At 39.9% G+C, this 22,043-nt stretch overlaps 1 protein-coding gene across 1 annotated transcript in view; it reads right to left on the bottom strand.

Annotated features, from left to right (window-relative positions):
• Positions 1–310: 310 nt before the first annotated feature.
• PWP1 (PWP1 homolog (S. cerevisiae)) overlaps positions 311–22,043 on the bottom strand; it is a 24,334-nt gene continuing 2,601 nt past the window's right edge. The window contains exons 2-15 of the mRNA XM_011935677.1: positions 20,972–21,030; positions 20,681–20,868; positions 16,522–16,607; positions 16,325–16,421; positions 13,146–13,256; positions 12,110–12,240; positions 10,302–10,363; positions 6,700–6,796; positions 5,986–6,047; positions 5,008–5,119; positions 3,295–3,385; positions 3,079–3,200; positions 1,815–1,920; positions 311–700 (exon numbers count right to left, since the gene is read on the bottom strand). Coding sequence (XP_011791067.1) covers positions 591–700; positions 1,815–1,920; positions 3,079–3,200; positions 3,295–3,385; positions 5,008–5,119; positions 5,986–6,047; positions 6,700–6,796; positions 10,302–10,363; positions 12,110–12,240; positions 13,146–13,256; positions 16,325–16,421; positions 16,522–16,607; positions 20,681–20,868; positions 20,972–21,030 — 1,434 coding nt within the window. The 3' untranslated portion in view covers positions 311–590. The remainder of the gene's footprint in view (positions 701–1,814; positions 1,921–3,078; positions 3,201–3,294; positions 3,386–5,007; positions 5,120–5,985; positions 6,048–6,699; positions 6,797–10,301; positions 10,364–12,109; positions 12,241–13,145; positions 13,257–16,324; positions 16,422–16,521; positions 16,608–20,680; positions 20,869–20,971; positions 21,031–22,043) is intronic.

The raw sequence follows: 22,043 nt of genomic DNA, 5'->3' as shown, positions 1-22,043 counted from the left end.
TGGTCTACCTCTTGTCTTTGATAACAGCGAATATCATGATAGGAAAACAGGGGCATGTAACTTTTACTTACCAAACTCTATGAGTTGCATTGAGCGTATTTCTCAATCACGAGCATTAATTTGAGAACAGTTAGGAAGGAAAGTGGAGTCTGTGGGGCACTTGCCTGTGTTTGTGGCCTCCTGTGCAATCTTAGCCAAATGACAACCTTTCCAGGCCTAGGTTTACCTTAATATTACAGGATTTTACGCTTTATAAATTCTATAAATTACTACTTATTTACAAACCTAGATTAACTGTGACAGATTACGGTATGTTTAAGGAATTACTTTTTAAAAATCCTTTTTATTACTCTCTTTTTTAAGAAATGCAACAAGAGCCTTACAAACCATCCATTGTGAAGCGCAAGCACAAAGACCGGCTCTGTTTGTGGTGCCACCACAGTTGCAGAAAGGAATGTCAGGCAGTCAGAAATGAGTTGTGTTTCAGTCACTCTGCATGGTTGCTGCCACACATGGAACATTTTTAGGCCAACTTTTCAAAATTTCCAGTTAAGGTAAACAGGAAATTAGATGATCTTCATTAATCTTCATTAAGACTCCATGGGTGTGTCTGAGCTCCTGCTGCCAAAAGGGCCACTAATAGATGAATTTCTTGTACTCCCGAGAACAAGCCTCTCTCGTCTTCCAAATGCTTCATTTACTAAAATACAAACAAATTAAACTAACAGATCAGGAAATTAAGTCAGAATATAAAAAGACACTTGAGCAATGAGGTTCTCTATTCTGGGGCAGAAATTTTATGAAAATATACTTAGTACTTTATAAATAGTAAAGTGAGTAACCAACTCAGTAACCAACTCAGAAGTCCAAATTAATGTTCTGAATGAGGTGAATTATTTTTTTAAATGGTCCAATTTATTTTTGTACTTTACTTTCTTTGCCATGTCCTGGATTTATCTGATCCACCTTGGTAACAGATGTCCCATTCCTTGTAAGTGACTCTCTCCTAGGCTTATTCTACTTCTGATTGCTTCCTACTTTTTCTTTCACTTTTCTCTGATCATAACCAGGACAGAACTTTTTGGACTTAGGACTCACATCAGAGTAACCCAGAGAAAAATCTCAGGATCCTTGTTTTGCATGGGAGGGAGGATGCAGGAATCACATAATGGGGATATATATATATTATCTCTGTGTTTATAGAATGCACCAGACTACCTCAAAGTAATAAATAAGCAGCCAGGATCCCCTGAAGGGAGAAGAGTGGCCTCTTCCAGAAAGTTGGATTTTGCAGAATTTTATAGTTGAGCAAAGGGTGGATTTATTGACATTGGTAACTGTGGGGAAGAGGGCTATTTGTTGAGACCATGCTGTATTTCTTTCCAGCTTTCCCCAAATATCTTTCAATTTTAAGATATGTATTTGTTAAATGACGTACACTTAAAAGTGTGAAGACAAACTTATTTGTGAACATGAACATTACCAATTACATCTGATCTTGTCTCTTTCCTAAGACTACACTGCTTTTGCTATCTTCCTGAGGTAGTCAGGTCACACATTCTGCACTTGGTCTTAGCCAAAATGCTGAGAAACAATTTGAGTCACACATTCTGTGTCAGTCCTTATAGAACTCATTCAGAAAAAGGAGAGGCCAGCATGATGGCTCACACCTGTAATCCCAGCTACACAGAAGGCTGAGGACCAAGGATCGCTTGAGGTCAGGAGTTTGAGACCAGCCTGGGCAACATAGTGAGACCCTTTTTTTTTTTTTTAAAGGGGCGGGGGGAGGTGTGCAGAGAACTAAAAATCCTTACCTGAAGAGACTGTGCTTATATCCCAGACCCGAAGCCCTTCTTTTTGACCTCCAAAGGCATAAATAAATGGCAAATCAGGGCAACATGAAGAACAGAAGAGAACTCCCTAGAGAGAGAACAGGAAGATGGTGATTTCAATCTCTTCAGAGAGCCCTAATATCTAGATCTTCACTCTTGTTTCTAAGAACCTATGGTTACTCAAAACCAACTTACGAGTATCACTTTCAAGCCTACTGCACAGGTAGCTCAGAGTCAAGTCAGAAGGGCTATTGCAACAATATGAAGCCAGACAAGCAGAGCACGCTGGTTCTTCCACGATGGTATATGCATGTTCTGACCACCCAGGCTGCATCTTCATTATCACTCTGTCTCTTAGGGATTTCCTAATAAACCTAACGTGTCATGTATTTCCAGAAACTTTAGCTCTCCTTTTAAACAATGACAATGATGCCAGTTTAAATCATTTTTAAACTTTAATTTTTTTTTACATTTTTATTAATAGGTAATACATATTTGTTACAGAAAATATGAACAAGAAAAATATATGAAAATCTCTCAGGGAGATAACCAGTTTATGTTCTGAGATATAATCTACTAGAGTTAAATGGAAGCATTTAGGCAATTATGCATTTAAAAATAAGCATGAAATGGTACTACAAAAACTGCTTCTGTAACCTGTTTTTCCATTATATTTACATATATTTTATTTATTCATACACAATTTTGAACACCTGTGCAGTGTTATCATGTCTGCAGTCTAACATATAATTCAGTGGTTGGCATACAGTAGATGCTCAGTGTTTCTTGAGTGAATCTGGTTATTTCTAAATTTTTCCTACTATACAGTAATTCATTTCAGTGTGTAGTCAAAACTAGTTATGCAAAGAGATAAAGATACATAAACTGACCCTAATAGCTACAGTGCCCTGAGGTTCAAGATTTCTTGGGATGGTCTTGATTTCAGGGTGAAAAAAAAAGCGGCCATTTCACTTGTGTCCTAGAAAAGCCTCTCCCCAGCGTCCTTGGTCTTACCAAGGAACTGTTAATCATGTGAGTTGGAAAAGAACCAGTCACTGAATTCCCCACTAAGTGTTCTAAGTCATAAAATCCCACCAAATTTGACTAAACTCAAAATTCACTTCCCCAACACATCCATATTAGTTAATGCAATGGTTCCAACAGAAAAACATGCAACACAAGTTCCGAAGAAAGACAAGGTCAGAAACAGAATAAATAAAAAACAGATACCCAGGGAGATTCTTACCATTTTCATGTCCCTAGAATGAACTAGACTTGGCCTATCTCCTAAGATGTCCCAGATCTTCACGTATTTGTCAGCTGAAGCAGTCACGAGACAGCCCTTGATTTGACTGCTAAGATCAAGACCTAAGGGAAGATTAGTTCAGACACTCTCACTTTGAAATACAGATTTACTTCATCATAAGTTAATAAAAATGAAAGAAGCATTACTCTTGCTCACCAGAGATTTCATCATTGTGTGCATTAAGTGTAAAAATTGGCTTATCTGAACGTGCATCCAAATTATACACAAAGCCGTCATCTGTACTGGCCTAGAAAGAGTAAAAGATGGGCAAGGTCATGCTACGTCACAAAATCTAACAATGGGTAGAAAGTCTAAGTCATAGTGAAAATCAGCTATATGACTTACTGGTGGAGCTTATGGAAAATTAACATAGACAGAAGTCATTTACTTTTGGACGACCTGAGTTTGCACTCACATGGGCTAATTCAGTTGACATGTCTACTGGATATGAGTATGAAGCTGTGGTGAGTGGTCTGGAATGGGGCTAGAGAGGCAGAAGCAAAGAGGCCATAGTTACGTCCACGTGAACAGAGGCCTAGTGAGCATGGCTACTCAAGTTGTAGGCTGAGAAGGCATCCACAGAAGTGGGTCAGAGAGGGAAGAAGGGACAGGGAAGAGTGTCAAAGAACCAAGGCGTGACCAACAGTCTAATTGACCAGTGTGGCAGCAGAGAAATTCAATCAGATAAGGAACTTAGGACTGAAAGGCAGATTAGAGTGGCTTGTTACACTGTCAAGAAAGGAAGAAGAAATGAAGGAATTAAGAGACAGACACAGTCGTAAATGGGAGACAGAAACCTGAGCCTGTATACAGATCAAGGGCAACAGCCAGTACAAGAAAAAAGGATAAAGAAAGGACGGCTGAGGCAGTCTGAAGGCTGGGCCAGGGAAGAGAAGGCTTGGCTCTTATTTGAGATGAGAGGGAAGCAGGTGAACCATTTCATCTACTTTAACCTCCCACTTCCCTAAATATTTAGGATTTTAGTATCTGTGACCATTTGTTAGCAAATAATCTCTAAGTTTCTGTGCCTGAAGAGTGAGAGCCGAAGTACAATACAACATTCAAGTACAACTGGAACTTCATTCCTGATCATTGTAAAATGAGTCTGGCTTCAGGCTGCCTGGCTAGGAACAGCATGCACCTCTACTAATGGTGCAGAATTGAGATTAAGTATCTCAGAATCATTACTTCAGGAACCTTATTAAAACTGTCCACATCTTTTGAGAAAGCTGTTTTTAAAAAACTCTTTCCCACCTTTGCAACACACTACATATTTACTTTAGGAAAACTGGGCAACAGATTTAACTAATCTTCCCTCTGGATGAAAGCTGGGCTCTTCTTTTTACATGTACTGAAATGTCAGTGGAATCTTTGGATGCTACGTGGAAAATCATCGTCCTCCCTAGATAATAAGGGTATTTAGAGAGAGGTTTTATACTTTTTTTCCTATTTGGGAGATAGTGCTATAAATTAAACAGGTTAGCATTCTCATCACTAGAGCTCCATTTAAGCATGAGGATTTAAATAAAAGAATATCTTTTTGGACTGATTTAGCCATTAAAAAAACAAAAAATACTAACTATGCTTAGTATTTCAAACAACACTACAATAAAATGATCAAAATCATTAAATAAAACATGGCACACTTTGGAATGGCCAGCAACCAGCAAAATCATTTACATGTTCACTACTTTTAAAATAAGAGCCATTCTCTTATTAAAAAAACAAAAACCTTATGCTTTCAACCCTAAACCCAAATACTTCATTCTGTTAAAACAGAAAAGGCTTTTCAGATAATTCTCTCTACTATGGAATTTAAAAAGTCATTAGTAACCTAGAAAAGCAAAACAATAACATGCGTACTCTTACCAAAAAATGACAAGGTGAAAAGTGATTCCAAGTCACTCTCTCTATCTGTCCACTGAATCGCCACATTCGATGGCTTTCATCTGGACTTCGGCAGTCATACAAAGCCACTGACCTAGACACATTCAGGCAAAGTTAGGGTTTTAAGAGTTCAATTCTCCTATATGTTTCATTTATAATGAAATAGTAATAAAATAACACTGTGAAATCAAGATTCATTTAAAGCCTGTTTTAAGGTTCTAAATAAAGTAGAAAAAAAATGAGCTGTTTCAGTAATTGATGGATTCTGATCTTAACACTTGAAGGCACTGATGGCTCTAATGTTACAGTGGTTTTGACCTTCTCCAGGTCAAATCTTCCACTCACAAGAAGAATCCTCTCTATGTCCAAAAGCCCAGGACGATTTCTAATTTCCCCTTCTCTGGTTGAGCTCAGAGCCGTACTTACTCTCCACAAGCAGGTTATTGTGTTGGGGGAAGCAAGGGATGCACTTTTGTAATTCTGCATGAATCACAAGAAATGTAAACATACCACGCCTCAAGAGGGTAAGAAATGAAAATAAAGACTGCAAAGCTGGTTTTGGCTTCTACTATCTGTTTCTCCCACCCATAGACCCAATCATGTAAAAAGGAGCACTGATATGAGGTAGAAACCCCATAGTTGACCAGTGGCCCCAATTCTTCACATCTCTCTATATCCATGGCCTCTGTCATGTGACATGGGAATTCTTCCCATAAAGGCAAAGTACAGCCTCTAAAAGCCAAAGAAGTTCCTAGTTCCTACAGTTATATTATTATGACAGAACCACGTTCCCTTGTAGCCTGAAAGGACCAGAGTTCAAAGGAAAGATAAGTAGTGCAAATAATTTAAACACAAAGGTGGCCTCAGGGATACATTCTGCCTAGGTATCAAGTGATACTTTTAAAATGACTTCTAGAGGATAAAAACAGAGCAGCAATCATTCCTGCTGTGCTTTCTTACTTATCATACGAGCCAGAAATCAGAGTCTGTGCTTCAAATGGATGAAACTGCAGCGTCTGGACCTAAAGGGAGGAAACATAAATGCAGAGATCTTTGTTTGCTTTTCGTAACATTACCTAACATGTGGTAAGAATCCATTTGACAGTATTTCTATAAATGCTTCCCTTTGAAATAAACAAAAGAAACATAAATGTACTGCATAATCAAAGGGCAAACCATGCTCCCATATAAAGACCGGGCACTTAAAGAAAATGTAGTTTCCCCAAACTGTTTGGCAGAATACTTAGGTCCCTCAAATGTTAGAAGATACTCAGAAGAAAAAGGGAAGTAGTCAAACCCATCTGGTGAATTCCCCATGCTCCAGAAGTCCCAAAACAATGTGCATTAGATCTCTGGGGAATAATGCAGTAATGGGTGTTAATTCTTTAATATCATTGTGACTGACAGCCCTCATCCTTTTTTAGGAGCCTCTATAAATATGTTACAGGGCACTAAAGTAACCATAACCTTTCTGTACCCATTTTTTCATCTCTGAGATGGGCATTATACCTATCACACAGGGCTTTGTGAAAATCCTAAGAGATTAACAGGTGAAAGCATGCTGCAAGCCAGGTAAAATTATTTTCAAAGCCATATATAAATGTTTGAGATTATTTTTAGCCAGTATTTGTGTCCGATTTTTAAGAACTGCTGTGATCAACTAAATCACCATACCTTGTCTGTGTGTACAGCGAGGCTAGCTGCTGGTTTCCCCAAGGACATATCCCACAGAATTACAGTGTTGTCCGCTGAGGCACTTGCTAAAACATTTCTGAGAAAGGGAAGAATCCAATCAGGTAATCTTTTAAAAGTCAGGAGCATTAAATATGAGAAAAAGATTGCATTTACAATAGCATCAGAAAGATAAAATACTTAGGAATAAATTTAACAAAAGAAAGACTTACATAATGAAAACTACTGAAGATTATGAAAAGAAACAAGAGTATCTAAAGAAGTGGAAAGACACCCCATGTTCATGTATTAGAAGACTTAATAGTGTTAATATGGAAATACTACATCTACAGATGGAGCTATAAACTGATCTACAGATTCAACCAATCTCTTTCAAAATCCCTGATGACTTTTTTCTTTCTTTTTGCAGAAAGTGACAAGCTGATTCACAGCCAGCACAGTGGCTCACACCTGTAATCCCAGCACTTTGGGAGGCTGAGGCATGTGGATCACTTGAGGTCAGGAGTTCGAGACCAGCCTGGCCAACATGGTGAAATCCCTTCTCTAAAAATACAAAAAATTAGCTAGGCATGGTGGCGCACGCCTGTAATCCCAGTTACTCAGGAGTCTGAGGCAGGAGAATATCTTGAACCCAAAAAGCAGAGGTTGCAGTGAATGGAGATCATGTCACTGGACTCCAGCCTGAGCGACAGAGTGAGACTCTGTCTCAAAACAAAACAAGATGTACTACTATTAGTATTAGACTAATAATAATAAAACAAAAGTGACAAGCTGATTCCTAAAATGCAAGGAACCTACAATAGCTAAAGTAGTACTGAAAAAAAAGAACAAAGTTGGCAAGCTCATACTTCCTGGCATCAAAACTTACTGAAAATCTACAGCAATCACCACAATGTGCTACTGGCATAAGGACATACAGATTAATGGACTAAAACTAACAGTCCAGAAATAAACATTTATAGTCACTGGTTTTTGACAAGGGCACTCAGATAATTAAATGTTCAATGGGGAAAAAAGTCTTATCAACAAATGGGGCTGGGCACGGTGGCTCATGCCTATAATCCCAGCACTTTGCGAGGCAGAGGCAGGCAGATCACTTGAGGTCCGGAGTTTGAGACAAGCCTGGCCTACATGGTGAAACCCTGTCTCTATTAAAAATACAAAAATTAGCCAGGCATGCTGGCATGCACCTGTAATCCCAGCTACTCAGGAGGCTGAGGCAGGAGAATCACTTGAACCCTGGAGGTGGGGGGGGGTGCAGTGAGCTGAGATCACACCACTGCACTCCAGCCTGGGTGACAGAGTAAGACCCTGTCTCAAACAAAACAAAACAAAAACAAATGGTTCAGGGACAAATGAATCATCTTCATGAAAAAGAATGAAGTTGGACCCCTACCTCACACCATACACACAAAAAAAACTCAAAATGGATCATGGACTTTAGTGTAAAAGCTAATACTATAAAACTCTCAGAAGGAAACATACATGTAAACCTTCATGATCCTGATTTAGGCAATGGTTTCTTAGCTACAACATCAAAAGCATGAACAACAAAATAAATACACACCATCACATGAAAAACCCGTGCTGCAAATGATAGCACCAAGAAAGTGAAAAAACAACCCACAGAATAGAAGAAAATATTTGCAAATCATGTATTTGGTAGGAGTTAGTATTCAGAATATATGAGAACTCCAAAAATTCAACATCAAACACAAAAAACAGGCAAAGGGAGGCCAGGCTTGGTGGCTCATGCCCATTATCCCAGCACTTTGGGAGGCTGAGGTGGGAGGATCACCTGAGTCCCAGGAAGTCAAGACTACAGTGAGCAATGATTGTGCCGCTGCACTCCAGCCTGGGTAACAGAGTGAGACCCCCGTCTCAAAAAAAGTAAGCAAACAACTTGAAAAACATTTCTCCCAAAGAAGATACACAAATGGCCAATAAGTGCAAAACAAAGATGCTCAACATCACTAATCGTTAAGAAATGCAGATTAGGCCAGGTGTGGTGGCAGCCCCTGTACTCCCAGTGAGTTGGGATGATGAGGCGGGGGGATTGCTTGAGCCCAAGAGTTTGAGACCAGCCTTAGCAACATAGTTAGACCAGCATCTTAAAAGAAAGGGGGGGGAATGCAAATTAAAACCGCAGTGAGATACCACTTCACACCCATTAGGATGGCTATTACGAAAAACAGAAAATAACAAATGTTGGAGATGCTAGAGCCCTTGTGTGCATTGTTGGTGAAAATGTAAAATGGTGCAGCTACTATGGAAAATAGTATGGTGGCTCCTCAGAAAATTAAAAATAGAATCACCATAAGATCCAGTAATAACACTTCTGGGTACATACCCAAAATAATTGAAAGCAAGTACTTGAATATTTGTACACCCACATTCACAGCAGCATTATTCACCGTATCCAAAAGGCAGAAGCAGCAATCCAGGTGACCACACATAAATGAATGGGTAACATACCTTACATACAATGGAATGTTATTTAGCCTTAAAAAGGAAGGAAACTCTGACACTTATTAGAATGACTGAACCTGAAGACATTAAGTCAAATAAGCCAGTTGCAAAGAAGTAAGTCTGTATGATTCCATTCGTATGAGGTGCTTAGTCAAATTAATGGAGACAGAAAGTGGAGTGGTGGTTGCCAGGGCTGGGGGTTGGGGAAATGGGGAGTCAGTGTTTAAAGGGCAGAGCTGCAGTGTGGAAAGATGAAAATGTTCTGGAGATGCATTGTGGTGATGGTTGCACAACTCTGTGAATGTACTGAAAGCCACTGAACTGCACACTTAAAAATGGTAAAAGTGGTGATATGATTTGGCTATGTCCCCACCCAAATCTCATCTTGAATTGTAGCTCCCATAATTCCCACGTGTTGTGGGAGGGACCAGGTGGAAGGTAATTGAATCAGGGGGACAGGTCATTCCTGTGATGTTCTCGTGATAGTGAATGGGTCTCATGAGATCTGACGTTTTATAAAGGAGTTCCTCTGCACGTGCCCTTTCTCCTGCCTGCCACTACGTAAGACATGACTTTGTTCCTCATTTGGTTTCCGCCGTGACTGTGAGGCCTCCCCAGCCATATGGAACTGAATCAGTTAAACCTCTTTCCTTTACAAATTACCCAGCCTTGAGTATGTCTATATTAGCAGCATGAAAAGACTAATACAAGTGTTAACTTTTATGTTATATGTATTTTGCCATAATTTAAAGAAAAAAGAATAAAAGAGTATATGGTGAGATGTGAAAACAAAGAAAAATGTCTCCTGGGAAGACACACAATCCTATTGCACCATGGGCACTGCCAAACACCCTGTTTTTTCCCAGTGGTGGTGGTGAGAGGGCACTTGGTCACCAAACATGTAATGAGCAACCACAGTGATGAGCTGGCAGGTGACCTGGAGGATGCAAAGAAACAGATGGCAGAGCTCCTGCCTGCAAGCAGAGCATCCTACAAGAAAGGAAGGCAGATAGACACAAAGGTCCATGGCACAAATAAAGAGATGAGTGTAGGCATGAGGTAAGATCACAATGGCTACAGTCTTTTACAGTCATTCAAATGTTATTTCTTTTTACCTGATTAGCTTATTCCATGAAAGGTCAAGGACAGCATCGGTATGCCCTTCTGCTGAGGAACTCTGTAATAATTGTTTTAATTATTTTTTGTATTAAAGGCCCCCCATAATAAAACTGAATATATTAATTTGCAAGATTCTTTAAACCTTAAGATTGTTTTGTTTTGAGATGGAGTCTCGCTCTGTTGTCCTGGCTAGAGTGCAGTTACATGATCTCAGCTCACCGCAACCTCCACCTCCTGCGTTCAAGCAATTTTCCTGCCTTAGCCTCTTAAGTAGCTGGGATTACAGGCACACGCCCCCATGCCCAGCTAATTTTTATATTTTTTGTGGAGATGGGGTTTTGCCACGTTGGCCAGGGTGGTCTGGAACTCCTGACCTCATGATCCACTCTCGGCCTCCCAAAGTGTTGGGAGTGTGAGCTACTGCACCCGACCTATTGTTTTGATATTATATAAACTTTTGAAGACTAAAAGAAATAAAACCCTGTCTCCCTGTTAGAGACTCATGATAAATTTTATTACAGGGGCTGGGCGTGGTGGCCTACACTGTAATCCCAGGACCTTGGGAAGCTAATGTGGGAACATCACTTAAGGCCAGGAGTTTAAGACCAGCCCAGCCAACATAGCAAAACTCTGCCTTTACAAAAAAGTCAAAACTTAGCCAGGCATGGCAGCATGAGCCTATAGTCTCAGCTACTTGGGAAGCTGAGGTAGGAGAATAGGAGGATCTCTTGAGCCCAGGAGTTTGAGGCTGCAGTGAATTATAATCGTGCCACTGCACTCGTCTTGGGAGACAGAGCAAGACCTTACCTCTTAAAAAAAAGAAAGAAAAAAATTTCTTTACAGGGAACAAGGAAGAAACTATAGTAATTTATTTTTTTAGAGACAAAATATCGCTCTGTCACCCAGGTTGGAGTGCAGTGGCACACGATCATGGCTCACTGCAGCCTCGACCTCCTGGGCTCAAGCACTCCTCCCACCTAGGCCTCCCAAAGTGCTGGGACTATAGGCATGAGCTACTATGACTGGCCTAGCAGTTCTTTTTTTAACTTGAGACAGTCTCGCTCTGTCACCCAGGCTGGAGTGCAGTGGTGCGACCTAAGCTCACTGCAACCTCTGCCTCCCAGGTTCAAGTGATTCTCCTGCCTCAGCTTCCCCAGTAGCTGGGATTACAGGCACACACCACTACACCCAGCTAATTTTTGTATTTTTAGTAGAGACAGAGTTTCACCATGTTGGCCAGGCTGGTCTCGAACTCCTGACCTCAAGTGATCCACCCACCTCAGCCTCCTAAAGTGCTGGGATTACAGGTGTGAGCCATGTGCGTGGCCCAGCCTAGCAGTTCTTAATCTAGGTACTGTAATTATACAAATATCATTATGGCTCCCAACCCTCATAAAACCTAAAGTTTTAAAAGTTGCAGGAGTTAATACATGGATAATTAGAATTCAACACAATAACAGAATTTTTTTTACAGATTAGTGTATCTGTATAAATAGCTACTGTATTTGGAGGAGGCTCATAATCCGAGAGTCCTTCATCTATGGTAGCTATTCATATTAATATACTAGCTTTGAACTAGTTTTGTGTAAGAAAGAACAACATGACAGTGGAGGTTTTATGCAATCAGAAATAAGTTTTCTTTGGATGGGCTTTTCAAAACTAAAAATTACAATAATTTCATAACTACCTATCCCATCTCACCAAGAATACCTGATTGAAAAACAGTATGTTCTTACCCTTCACCCCTACTCCCAAGTAAACTTATCTCTGACATTAGAGTTTAAATATTTATTAACTTCTTTACCTTCTTTCCTTTCTTTTTCTTCTTTTTTGAAAGTTTACTTCCGAGTGTGAAGACTGGCTCTAAAGAGTCCACTATATCAAGGTCCCACACTTCAATAACAGGGGTCATGTTTCCTACAGCAATGTAATTTCCTATGGGAGGAAACGATGCATGTATGATTACACAAAAAAAGACATACAGAACTTCTAATCAAATACATTACACTGTAGATCAACTGAAAAATGCTTTAGAGCAGTGCTTCTCAAACTTATATGCATATGCAGCATCTGAATATTACAAATGCAGATTGTATTTCAGGTGGTTCTGGGTGGGCAGTTCTAACTAGTTCACAGGTGATAACCATGCTGTGCTGCTGCTGGTCTTTGGGCCACAATTTGAGTAAGAAAGGCTCAATCTCTTGGCCCCAGTGTTTTCACTTACATAATGAGAATAACCCTCCTCCCTTCCTCCTTCATGGGGTGCTGCGGGGATGAAGATCAGATCAGATCATGAATTGTGAACAAGATTTGCAAACAAGATGTAAGAGAGTATAATCAGTGTTTATTAAGCACTGACAGTATAATCAGTGTTTACCTTTATTAAAAAGTACGGACAGGGGCAACTAATAGTGTGCAGATGTGGTTACAAAGACTAACATGAGAACCTAATTACTTGAGACAAGCCTCTTCATTTTGGTTTTACCTTATGTTTTCTAAAACAAGTTATGCCACTGAAATCTAACTGGTAACATCTCACACATCAGGCCATTTATACAGAGTCTGTATGGGACCTTTACAGTTCTACGGTCCAAAAGGCTTCAGGTCCCGTCCTTCAGCCTGTAGTAGAGCAGCTACCTCCTTACCTGTCTAAAGTCTGGGGATTTATGGACCCCAAACAATAAAGTGATGGTGTGTTAAGAACTCTAACTTCATAAAATAACAGTAACTTCAGAAAATATCAGCAACAATTCTGAAAACATTGAAGAGAATACATAATTTATGGAGCTAGGAGAAAATACATAAGACTGGAAATCACTGAACTTAAGTTTTCTAATTACCAGTAGAATCATCTGGGCTAGGATCAAAATTCAGCCATTCCACACTCAGAGGATATGCAGACAAGAGTATATCATGGTGTACATAAAAAGAGTCTTCTTCTTGATTATAAACTGAAAAGATTGGGAAAAGAGATTTTAATGCATCAGAACAAGTCATCAAAAATCACATCCCACTCAAAAAAACAAATTCTATTAAACGTATGTGAGCCATTATAAAGAGATTCTAGGCTGGGCACCGTGGCTCACGCCTGAAATCCCAATACTTTGGGAGGCCAAGGTGGGCAGATCACTTGAGGTCAGGAGTTCGAGACCAGCCTGGCCAACATGATGAAACCCCCGTCTCTACTTAAAATACAAAATTAGCAAAAATTAGCAAAATTAGCAAAAATTTAAGTCTACTGAAAATACAAAAATTAGCTAGGTGTGGTGGTGCGCACCTGTAGTCCCAGCTACTAGGGAGGCTGAGGCAGGAGAACAGCTTGAACCCAGGAGGTGGAGGTTGCAGTGAGCTGAGATCGCACCACTGCACTCCAGCCTGGGCAAGAGAGCGAGACTCCATCTCAAAAAAAAAAAAAAAAAGATTCCAATATCATGACTAGGCAAAAATTCTGCATGTCTAATACAGTCCCATCTTGTGGCATACCCCACAGGAGAAAATGAACACTGACATCTGATACTCCACCTGCATCCTTGTCAGATAAATGGTCCTGTCTTCTAGGTCATTCACAGAAAACAAATGTTCATAAGGTCTCCACAAGAAGTACTTATTTTATCTTTTAATGGTCTAGCTGCTTATAACCCAAAAAGAACAAACAAAAAATAGCACGGGAGAGAAATAACTCATATTTGGAAATGTAAATGCTTATCAAAAATTACTGTTCTTTAATATTTTTAAAAAAGGTTTACGAAGATGAACAATAGAAACAAAGCTCCCGATAACATCCTTTTGGAATATGGCGACTAACAGCTCCTTAACATTCACAGCTGTAATGTTAAGCAGCAAAAACACTGTAAAATCAACGACTAAGAAGTCTTTTTAAAATCTGAAACACTGATAAAACAGAACCCACTGATCAGAACCTCCCCATATGCTTTTTATTAAGAAAGAGGTAAATATATAGTAAGTTAAGGATTTTATTTTTAATTCCTCAGATCGCTGCTTCTGGAATCGATCCTGGGATTAGCAGATTTGTGTAATGTTCTATCACATCCCTATGATGAGAATTCACGTTCAAAATCATTAGACTGTGGTCCTACAAAAACCTCAACCATGTTCGATATACTCAGCTTACATTTTACATAAAATTGGTAATAATACTTTAAAACACTCTTAACCACGTGAGATCAATATTTGGATCAGTTTTAGAATATAAATTTGAAGTTATTCTTACACAGACATACTGGGAAATTTAGAAATTCCTTCCAAACCCAAATAATAAAGTATATCTATAATAACCTAATTTAGAAGGAAATGGAAATATAACAGCTTTAACTTCTTTCTCAGCTCCTCTTTGATCCTGAGTTCAAAGGAATGACTCTAAGTTCTCAGATAGGAATGAATAAAAAAATCAATGATGACAAAAAAAACTGTAATAGGGTCTCAGTTTTTTGAAATTAGAATTGGTCTTAAAAGCAAACAAATGGTTTTCATTTGAAATATGTAAAAGTTCAAAGATATCAAGAGTTAGAAAGAATAACTTCACATTAAATTGCCTGCTATGCATAAATAGATCACAATGAGCCATGGGAATAAAATGGGCCTAATCTACAGGCTTCCCACGGACAGCCTTAAAGATTCTGAAGAGTTATAGAAATCCAAGCTAAACAATGGACGCTGTGATGAAGCAACCTAGAAGATGCCGATAAGCATTAAGCCTAAGGGTTTTATTTTTTCAAGCTGTGCAACTGTGTTTCCTGTAACAAAAGGACTTATCAGCCTAATAATCTCTTTGAATCTTCAAAGTTTCAAGACGATCTGAAGACTGCTGGGGAAGGACAGTATCAGGCAAGGATGGACTTGTCTGAGGATATGAGCACAGTGGAAGGGGCATGAAAAACAAAAGGGAGAATCTGTAGGCAGAGTGCTCCAGACATTGTGGAAGTCCACTTTTAGCATATAAAAAACAGATTTTACATTAAAAATACCAAAGTGAGGCAAGCCATTCAATTAATATTAAATCAAAAATAGCAACATCTAAAAATATGATTTAAAAATTCCTATTTTCATGCCTACTTCTGATTACTGCAAAGCTTTCGCTTCTGGCTTTGGTACAAATATTCCTTGAAGTGGGAAAGGTGATCAAGATGTTTTGGTTCCAAAAAAGAAATGTGGCCCTTTGTGTTGAATAATTATGAAGAAAATAAAATGTTTTGCAAAGGGGAAATATCTGAAATAACTATTTAAAAAACATGAGAAAAACCTGTCTATCCAGTATAATCCACATAAAGAAAAAGTAGCCAGAAAATAAATTAGGAGTAAATATCCAAGGTGGCAAGTTATTAACTCAGAGGAATAGGATTATGCATTTTCATCTCCCTAAGAGATGGGGTCTGTCTTTGTCACCCAGGCTGGAGTACACTGGCGCAAACACAGAATCATAGCTCACTGTAGCCTAGAACTCATGGGCTCAAGCGATCCTCCCGCCTTAGCCTCCCAAAATGCTGGGATTACAAGTGTGAGGCACCGCACCCGGCCTTCTATTTTCATATATAGTTTTACTTCCAGGTTTTTTATAGTGGGAGTAGGAGATGAGTGAAAAACAGGCAATCCTATTTGAATAAAAGATTAAAAACCTCTATGAGGCCAGGTGTGGTGGCTCACACCTGTAATACAGCACCTAGCACTTTGGGAGGTCAAAGCAGGATTGCTTGAGCCCAGTTCAGAACAGCCTGGGCAACACAGTGAGACCCTGTTTATATATGAAAACAAAAAAAGACACCCCTATGAAAAATTTCCAGGGGACTTATTTCCATAGAAAATTCAGATACCAAAGTGATGTACTGGACTACACATGTCCAGAACAATAACCAAGAAATTGGCCACCTCTGTAAAAGTTAACTATGTAACCAACTTAAACAAGATACAATAGGATCTGGCACCTAAAAATGAAACGGTAACTAATTCACTTATTATTTTACCATCACTTAGAAAATCTTTTAGTTAGGGATTTGTCACTTACCATGCACCTCTAAATTGCACTGGTCCTGTTCAGCTCGGCCACAAACTATGAGATTATCACTGGGCTTGATCAAGAAATCTTCACGTTCATATTGTTCCTAAGTGAAAGGAAAAACATGTCATTGGCTAGAAGCACAGAGCCAGTAAGGTTTTTCAAACACTTAAGAGCATAGTTAGAAAAACGATGTAAATATTTACTGTATCTTTCAGAGTAACGTAAGGATCTTGATCATTACTCCCGTAGACCGTAAGACCCAAGAGAGATTCACCAAGAGTCTCAGCATCTGTAAGAAACATTGACACACTAAAATAATAAAACTGTCATCTTGACAAAAACATTTTTTCTATGACATCCATTCTTGGACTTACATGCAACCATCTATTTTATAACTATGGATCATCTAGAATTGGGAACGGAAACAACATAAGAAGAAGCAGGAATTTAAAAGCCATTTGTATTTGACCTTTGGAATGGATTTCAGACAGTCTTGGAATTCACAATCTTCCACTGAAAGAATTGTATTAGGGAATTAGACCCTTTTAGAAAATATGAGAACTCTCTTGAGATTCTCTACTAGCTCCCTGCATTCATGACTGAAGGTGCTACAGAGAGGCAGCCTTGAGGACTTGCAAATAAAATGACCCTAAAACACTGAAATCAACACAATAAATAAGGGCTGCCTGGTCAAATAAAATTGAGAAATGACTAGTTTCAAAAAATTAACCAGGTTACTCTACTGCACATGTTCTGATATGCTAATATGCCTTATAAGCATATGAAAAATGAAATACTGTATGCTCTTTCCACTAAACTTACTTGAAAATGAAATTGTTCTTTTATGGCACATCTACAATGGTAACAAAGGATAACTCAGGAAAAGGAAGATACACTGAATTGTTAGAGGAAGCCACTCTGAGGAGGCAGGATTGATAGGTCTTAAACATCTGATAAGCAACAGAGAAAGCAATTTCTGCTACATGAGAAAGAGATGATTCTGAATGCCATCTCTCCAGGCTGGGTTAGCTCTTTGTTTCTCTGTATATCCATGGCACTCTGTCCCTAACAAGGTTGGAGCCCATAACCCAGAGTCCAGTGGAAAAAACTATCCTCTACTGGACTGTATCTACAGAAAAGATGCAGTGAAAAGAATGAAGGCTTTAGAGCCAGAGAGTGGTCAAAACTTAGCACCATCTTTAACCAGCTGTGTGCCACCGGTAAATGGAGGTAATGATTCCTTTCTAAGTACTGTGGATAATGAAAAATGAAGTTAATAGTAATCCATAGAACAGATGGCCAAGGGAACAAGGAAAAAGGAGGAATGAACATCTAGATGGAAAAATGGATAAATGACAATTCAATTCAGATGGAGTGAAGAAATCAGGGTTACTTCTTGTCTGAAGGAAAAGCGGTACACCACCAATAAGAAGATGGAAACTAGAGGTATCAATTCTGGAAGGATGATGCAAAACTCCCAGCTACCTCTGCAATCTCTTTCTTTCATCTCCTCCTCCTCATTCCTAGTGCCCCAAGCCAGGCCCTCATTGCTTCTGGCCTAATTTATCTTAAGTTTCTGCTCCTCTAAGAGATTCCCCTATCTCCTAACCTGTTCTCCACTGCTGCCAGAGTTAAACTTCCTAAAGTGCATGTTCAATTATCATGTGTTCCATGTTCAAAAACCTTTAATGATTTCCTCCCGCACAGAGAACATACAGATTGCTAAGCCTGGTATTCTAAGCTTACTGGGACCCAGTAAGTCTTTTTTCCAGACTTCCCAGCAACTCCCCATCCACCTTCTCTGTGCTTGACTCATGCAGATCAACCTGCCGAGCATTTCCCCTTCTTTGGGTCCTTTTCCAGGCTGTTACCATCACACACATCAGGTCAAGCTCAACACTGCTCTGGCACTAAAGGCCTCCTATAGTTTGTCACATTCCACTAAATTTTCCTCTTACTTGGCTCAGTTCTACCTCCACAATGTTATCTATAGGGCTCAAACATGCCCTGCCTGGGGCATTCAGGCCAAGACAGCTAACTGACTTTGGTCAATCCCATCTCCACCCAGAACCTACTTCCTCATTTCTCATTGCATGTCCCTTGTTTACTGATCTTCCTGTGCCCAACACAGACCATGTCTCATGTCCTATTCTTCACGCACTCCAACCACACTGCTCTTCCAGACACCCCACAGATTGGGTATCTGGAAGTGCTCACCATCAACCCATACGTGTCTGATTTTTTTAAAATGTTCTATTATAGAAATTTTGAAAAATGAACATTAGTAAAGAGGGCATCATGAACCTTGTATTACCTTGCTTTAACAATTAACACTATTTCCTCAATGTCATTTTCGACCCTTCCTCTCCCCATCTCTGGAGTTTTTCAGGCCAAGGCGGGCAGATCATGAGGTCAGGAGATTGAGACCATCCTGGCCAACATGGTGAAACCCGTCTCTACTAAAAATACAAAAATTAGTTGGGTGTGGTGGCGTGTGCCTGTAATCCCAGCACTCGGGAGGCTAAGGCAGGAGAATCGTTTGAACTAGGGATTGGGAGGCTGCAGTGAGCCGAGATCACGCCACAGCACTCTAGCCTGGGCAACAGAGCAAGATTCTGTCTCACACACACACAAAAAGTCTATTATTTTCCTCAGCATTTCAATGACACTCAAACAGATACAGATATTTTTAAGTGTCTGATTATAATTGCTGTAAGACCCTGTAAAACTTTTAAAATTATTTAGACATGGTGTCTCGCTGTCGTCCAGGATGGAGTGCAGTGTGATCTTAGTTCACTGCAGCCTTGAACTCCTGGGCTTGAGCGATCCTGCTGCCTTAGCCTCCCAAGTAGCTGGGATTACAGACATGAGCCACCATGCTCCGCTCTGCTATGACTTTCTTATGTAGTATTTTAACCACCAATTTAACAGGTAGTTGCAATTTAACAGGTAGTTGTGATTTTACTTTGTCACAGATAACATTTGTATTAAGAGTTAATTTTTGTTTCAGATCATCTATATTTTGATTTTATAATTTGGAAGTAGCTGATTCTAGCTATCAGGAGTCCAGGAGTCCCTTCAGCTCCCAAATATGCAGACTAACTGGGATTTACAAGTTAAATAAGTAACTTATTTAACCTGCTCAGTGTGCCAAATGCCTATTTCTCAGACCCCAAGATTAGGGGTTAGTGCCACTTAGGGTAGCACATTCCAAAAGAAACAAAGCGAGCTTACCCAGCTTTTGTCAGACCGTTTTCCATTTATCTTTATACTTACTTCCCTCAGAAGAGCAATATACATAGTTGTCATCTCAGCTCACTTTATTCCCCCCCAAGGCTTTCTATACAAACTTCTAATTCTAATCTGTCTCCTGCTCTATTTCCTTTTTCCCTTCTCACCCATGATTTTCTTTTTCTTTTTGAGATGGAGTCTCACTGTGTTACTCAGGCTGGAGTGCAGTGGTGCGATCTTAGCTCACTGTAGCCTCCGCCTCCCAGATTCAAGCGACACTCCTGCCTCAGCCTCCTGAGTAGCTGGGATTACAGGGGCCTGCCACCACGCCTAACTAATTTTTGTACTTTTAGTAGAGACGGGGTTTCACCACGCTGGCCAGGTTGGTCTTGAACTCCTGACCTCAAGTGATCCACCGGTCTTGGCCTCCCAAAGTGCCGGGATTATAGGGGTGAGTCACCGCACCTGGTCTCTTTTTCTAATTATCTCCAACAACAGCATCTCAAAATGCACACAGTAGTCCCCCTTATCCACGGGGATATATTCCAAAACACTTAGTGGTGGTCTAAAACCACAGATAGTATCCAAACCTTATATACATTGTTTTTCCTATACATCCCTAGGAATCAAATAATTTTAATAATATACTGTAATGAAAGTTATATGAAAGTCATCTCTCTCAAAAAACTGTACTTTACTCACCTATTTTCAGACTGCAGTTGACTGTGGCTAACTGAAACCAAAGAAAGCAAAACCATGGATAAGGGGGCACTACTGTATTCTGAGAAAACCGACTGCAGTTGAGGAAAAGGTATATGGATATAAGTTCAAGCACACCATAGCATTGTAACTACATACAAAAACTCACAAGTGGGTTACAAATGATTAAACCTGATATATGCAATAAAATATACCACACTTTTTTTTTAGATCTTAGATTTGTATCTTAGATTATTGAGTTAATCTTCTAAACTAGTTTAGGAATCATGCTGTCTGCCCAAGTCTTCAACCAGATTATCTTACTGATATCAAGAACAATAAAATCTAAGAGTAAAGCTTTGGAACACCACAAACATGATCCAACATATTAAGCTTATAATTACAAACCAGTAGAAGTGGATACACTCTAACCTGGGTCATCTTCCTCATCATATTTATCCAGGTCGTACTCAGCCAGCTCATCCTCATCGAGCGTCCTGTCGTCCTCTGGGTCACCATCCTCCAGGGGCTCTCTTGGGCGTGCCTGGGTGCGTGCACTCTGCATGCCATCTTCTGAAGGACTGCCTGTCTCCTCTTCCTCACTGCCACCACCTTCTTCTCTATCACAGAAAGAAAAAGAGAATCACCCAAATGGCACCTTCCAATAACAAGACCACCTGGTCATCATTTAAGATGCAGATTTCATCTGGTCCTAAACTTAACTGCAATTTCTCCTTTGCCTCAGCAATGAGACGTTTTACTTCTTCTTTACTCAGCTCTACCTGTAAGAGAGGAAAGATTTCATTACAATATGTGTAAGGAAATCATCAGAATTCTTTGAATTAAAAAGTAGTTTGCAAACAAATGTAAAATGTAACGTCAAGCAATGTCATCAAGATAAGAATCAAACATCCAGACTCTGCATTAAAAAAATACAGATTTCATAGATCCTTACAATTAAGATCCCTCCCCACCTGAAACTTCAAAATTCATGCTCATTCTACTCTACTTCTCAATCTTAAAACCCCAAAGACTGGTTTTGGTAAAGTGGCTCTGAGGTACTCCTCTGGTTTTCTTCCAGCTATCTCTGACTCTATCTAGGGCACCTCCCTCTCTTCCCTGGGGGCATTCCTTAACAAACCACCCTTAAATTAGTCCTCTGTTTTCTGTTTTTTTGTTTTTTTTTTTTTTTCAGACAGAGTGTCACTGTGTCACCCAGGCTGGAGTGCAATGGCGCTATCTCGGCTAACTGCAACCTCTGCCTCCCGGGTTCAAGCGATTCTCCTGCCTCAGCCTCCTGAGTAGCTGGGATTACCGGCGTGTGCCACCATGCCCGGCTAATTTTTGTATTTTTAGTAGAGACAGGGGTCTCACCATGTTGGTCAGGCTGGTCTCGAACCCCTCACCTCGTGATCCACCCGCCTCAGCCTCCCAAAGTGCTGGGATTACAGGCATAAGCCACTGCGCCTGGCCTAGTCCTCTGTTCTTTTCCCTATTATCACTGCCACACGGTCACTCATCAGGCTCATGTCCTTGCAAAGCTCATTCATTCTCAAGACTGAAACCACCACCTCTGAACTAATTATTCCAAACTTTCTTCTCTCTAATCTTATATTCCATTTCCATTTCTCCAACTGCCTACAAGACTTCCCACCTGAATATCCTTTATCCTAATATTACCAGGTTCAAAGCTGAATTCAATCTCTCTACTTCACAACTGACATTCCCTCACCTAATCAATGCTTCAGTACCTTTTAAAAACACCCCTTTCACGGCTGAGTGCAGTGCCTCACGC

The sequence above is a fragment of the Colobus angolensis genome, unplaced genomic scaffold (assembly GCF_000951035.1).
Source record: "Colobus angolensis palliatus isolate OR3802 unplaced genomic scaffold, Cang.pa_1.0 Scaffold10, whole genome shotgun sequence".
In the NCBI taxonomy this organism is placed as follows: domain Eukaryota; kingdom Metazoa; phylum Chordata; class Mammalia; order Primates; family Cercopithecidae; genus Colobus; species Colobus angolensis.
Note: the sequence above shows the minus strand (reverse complement) of the source record. Positions and strands in the feature narration are given on the sequence as shown.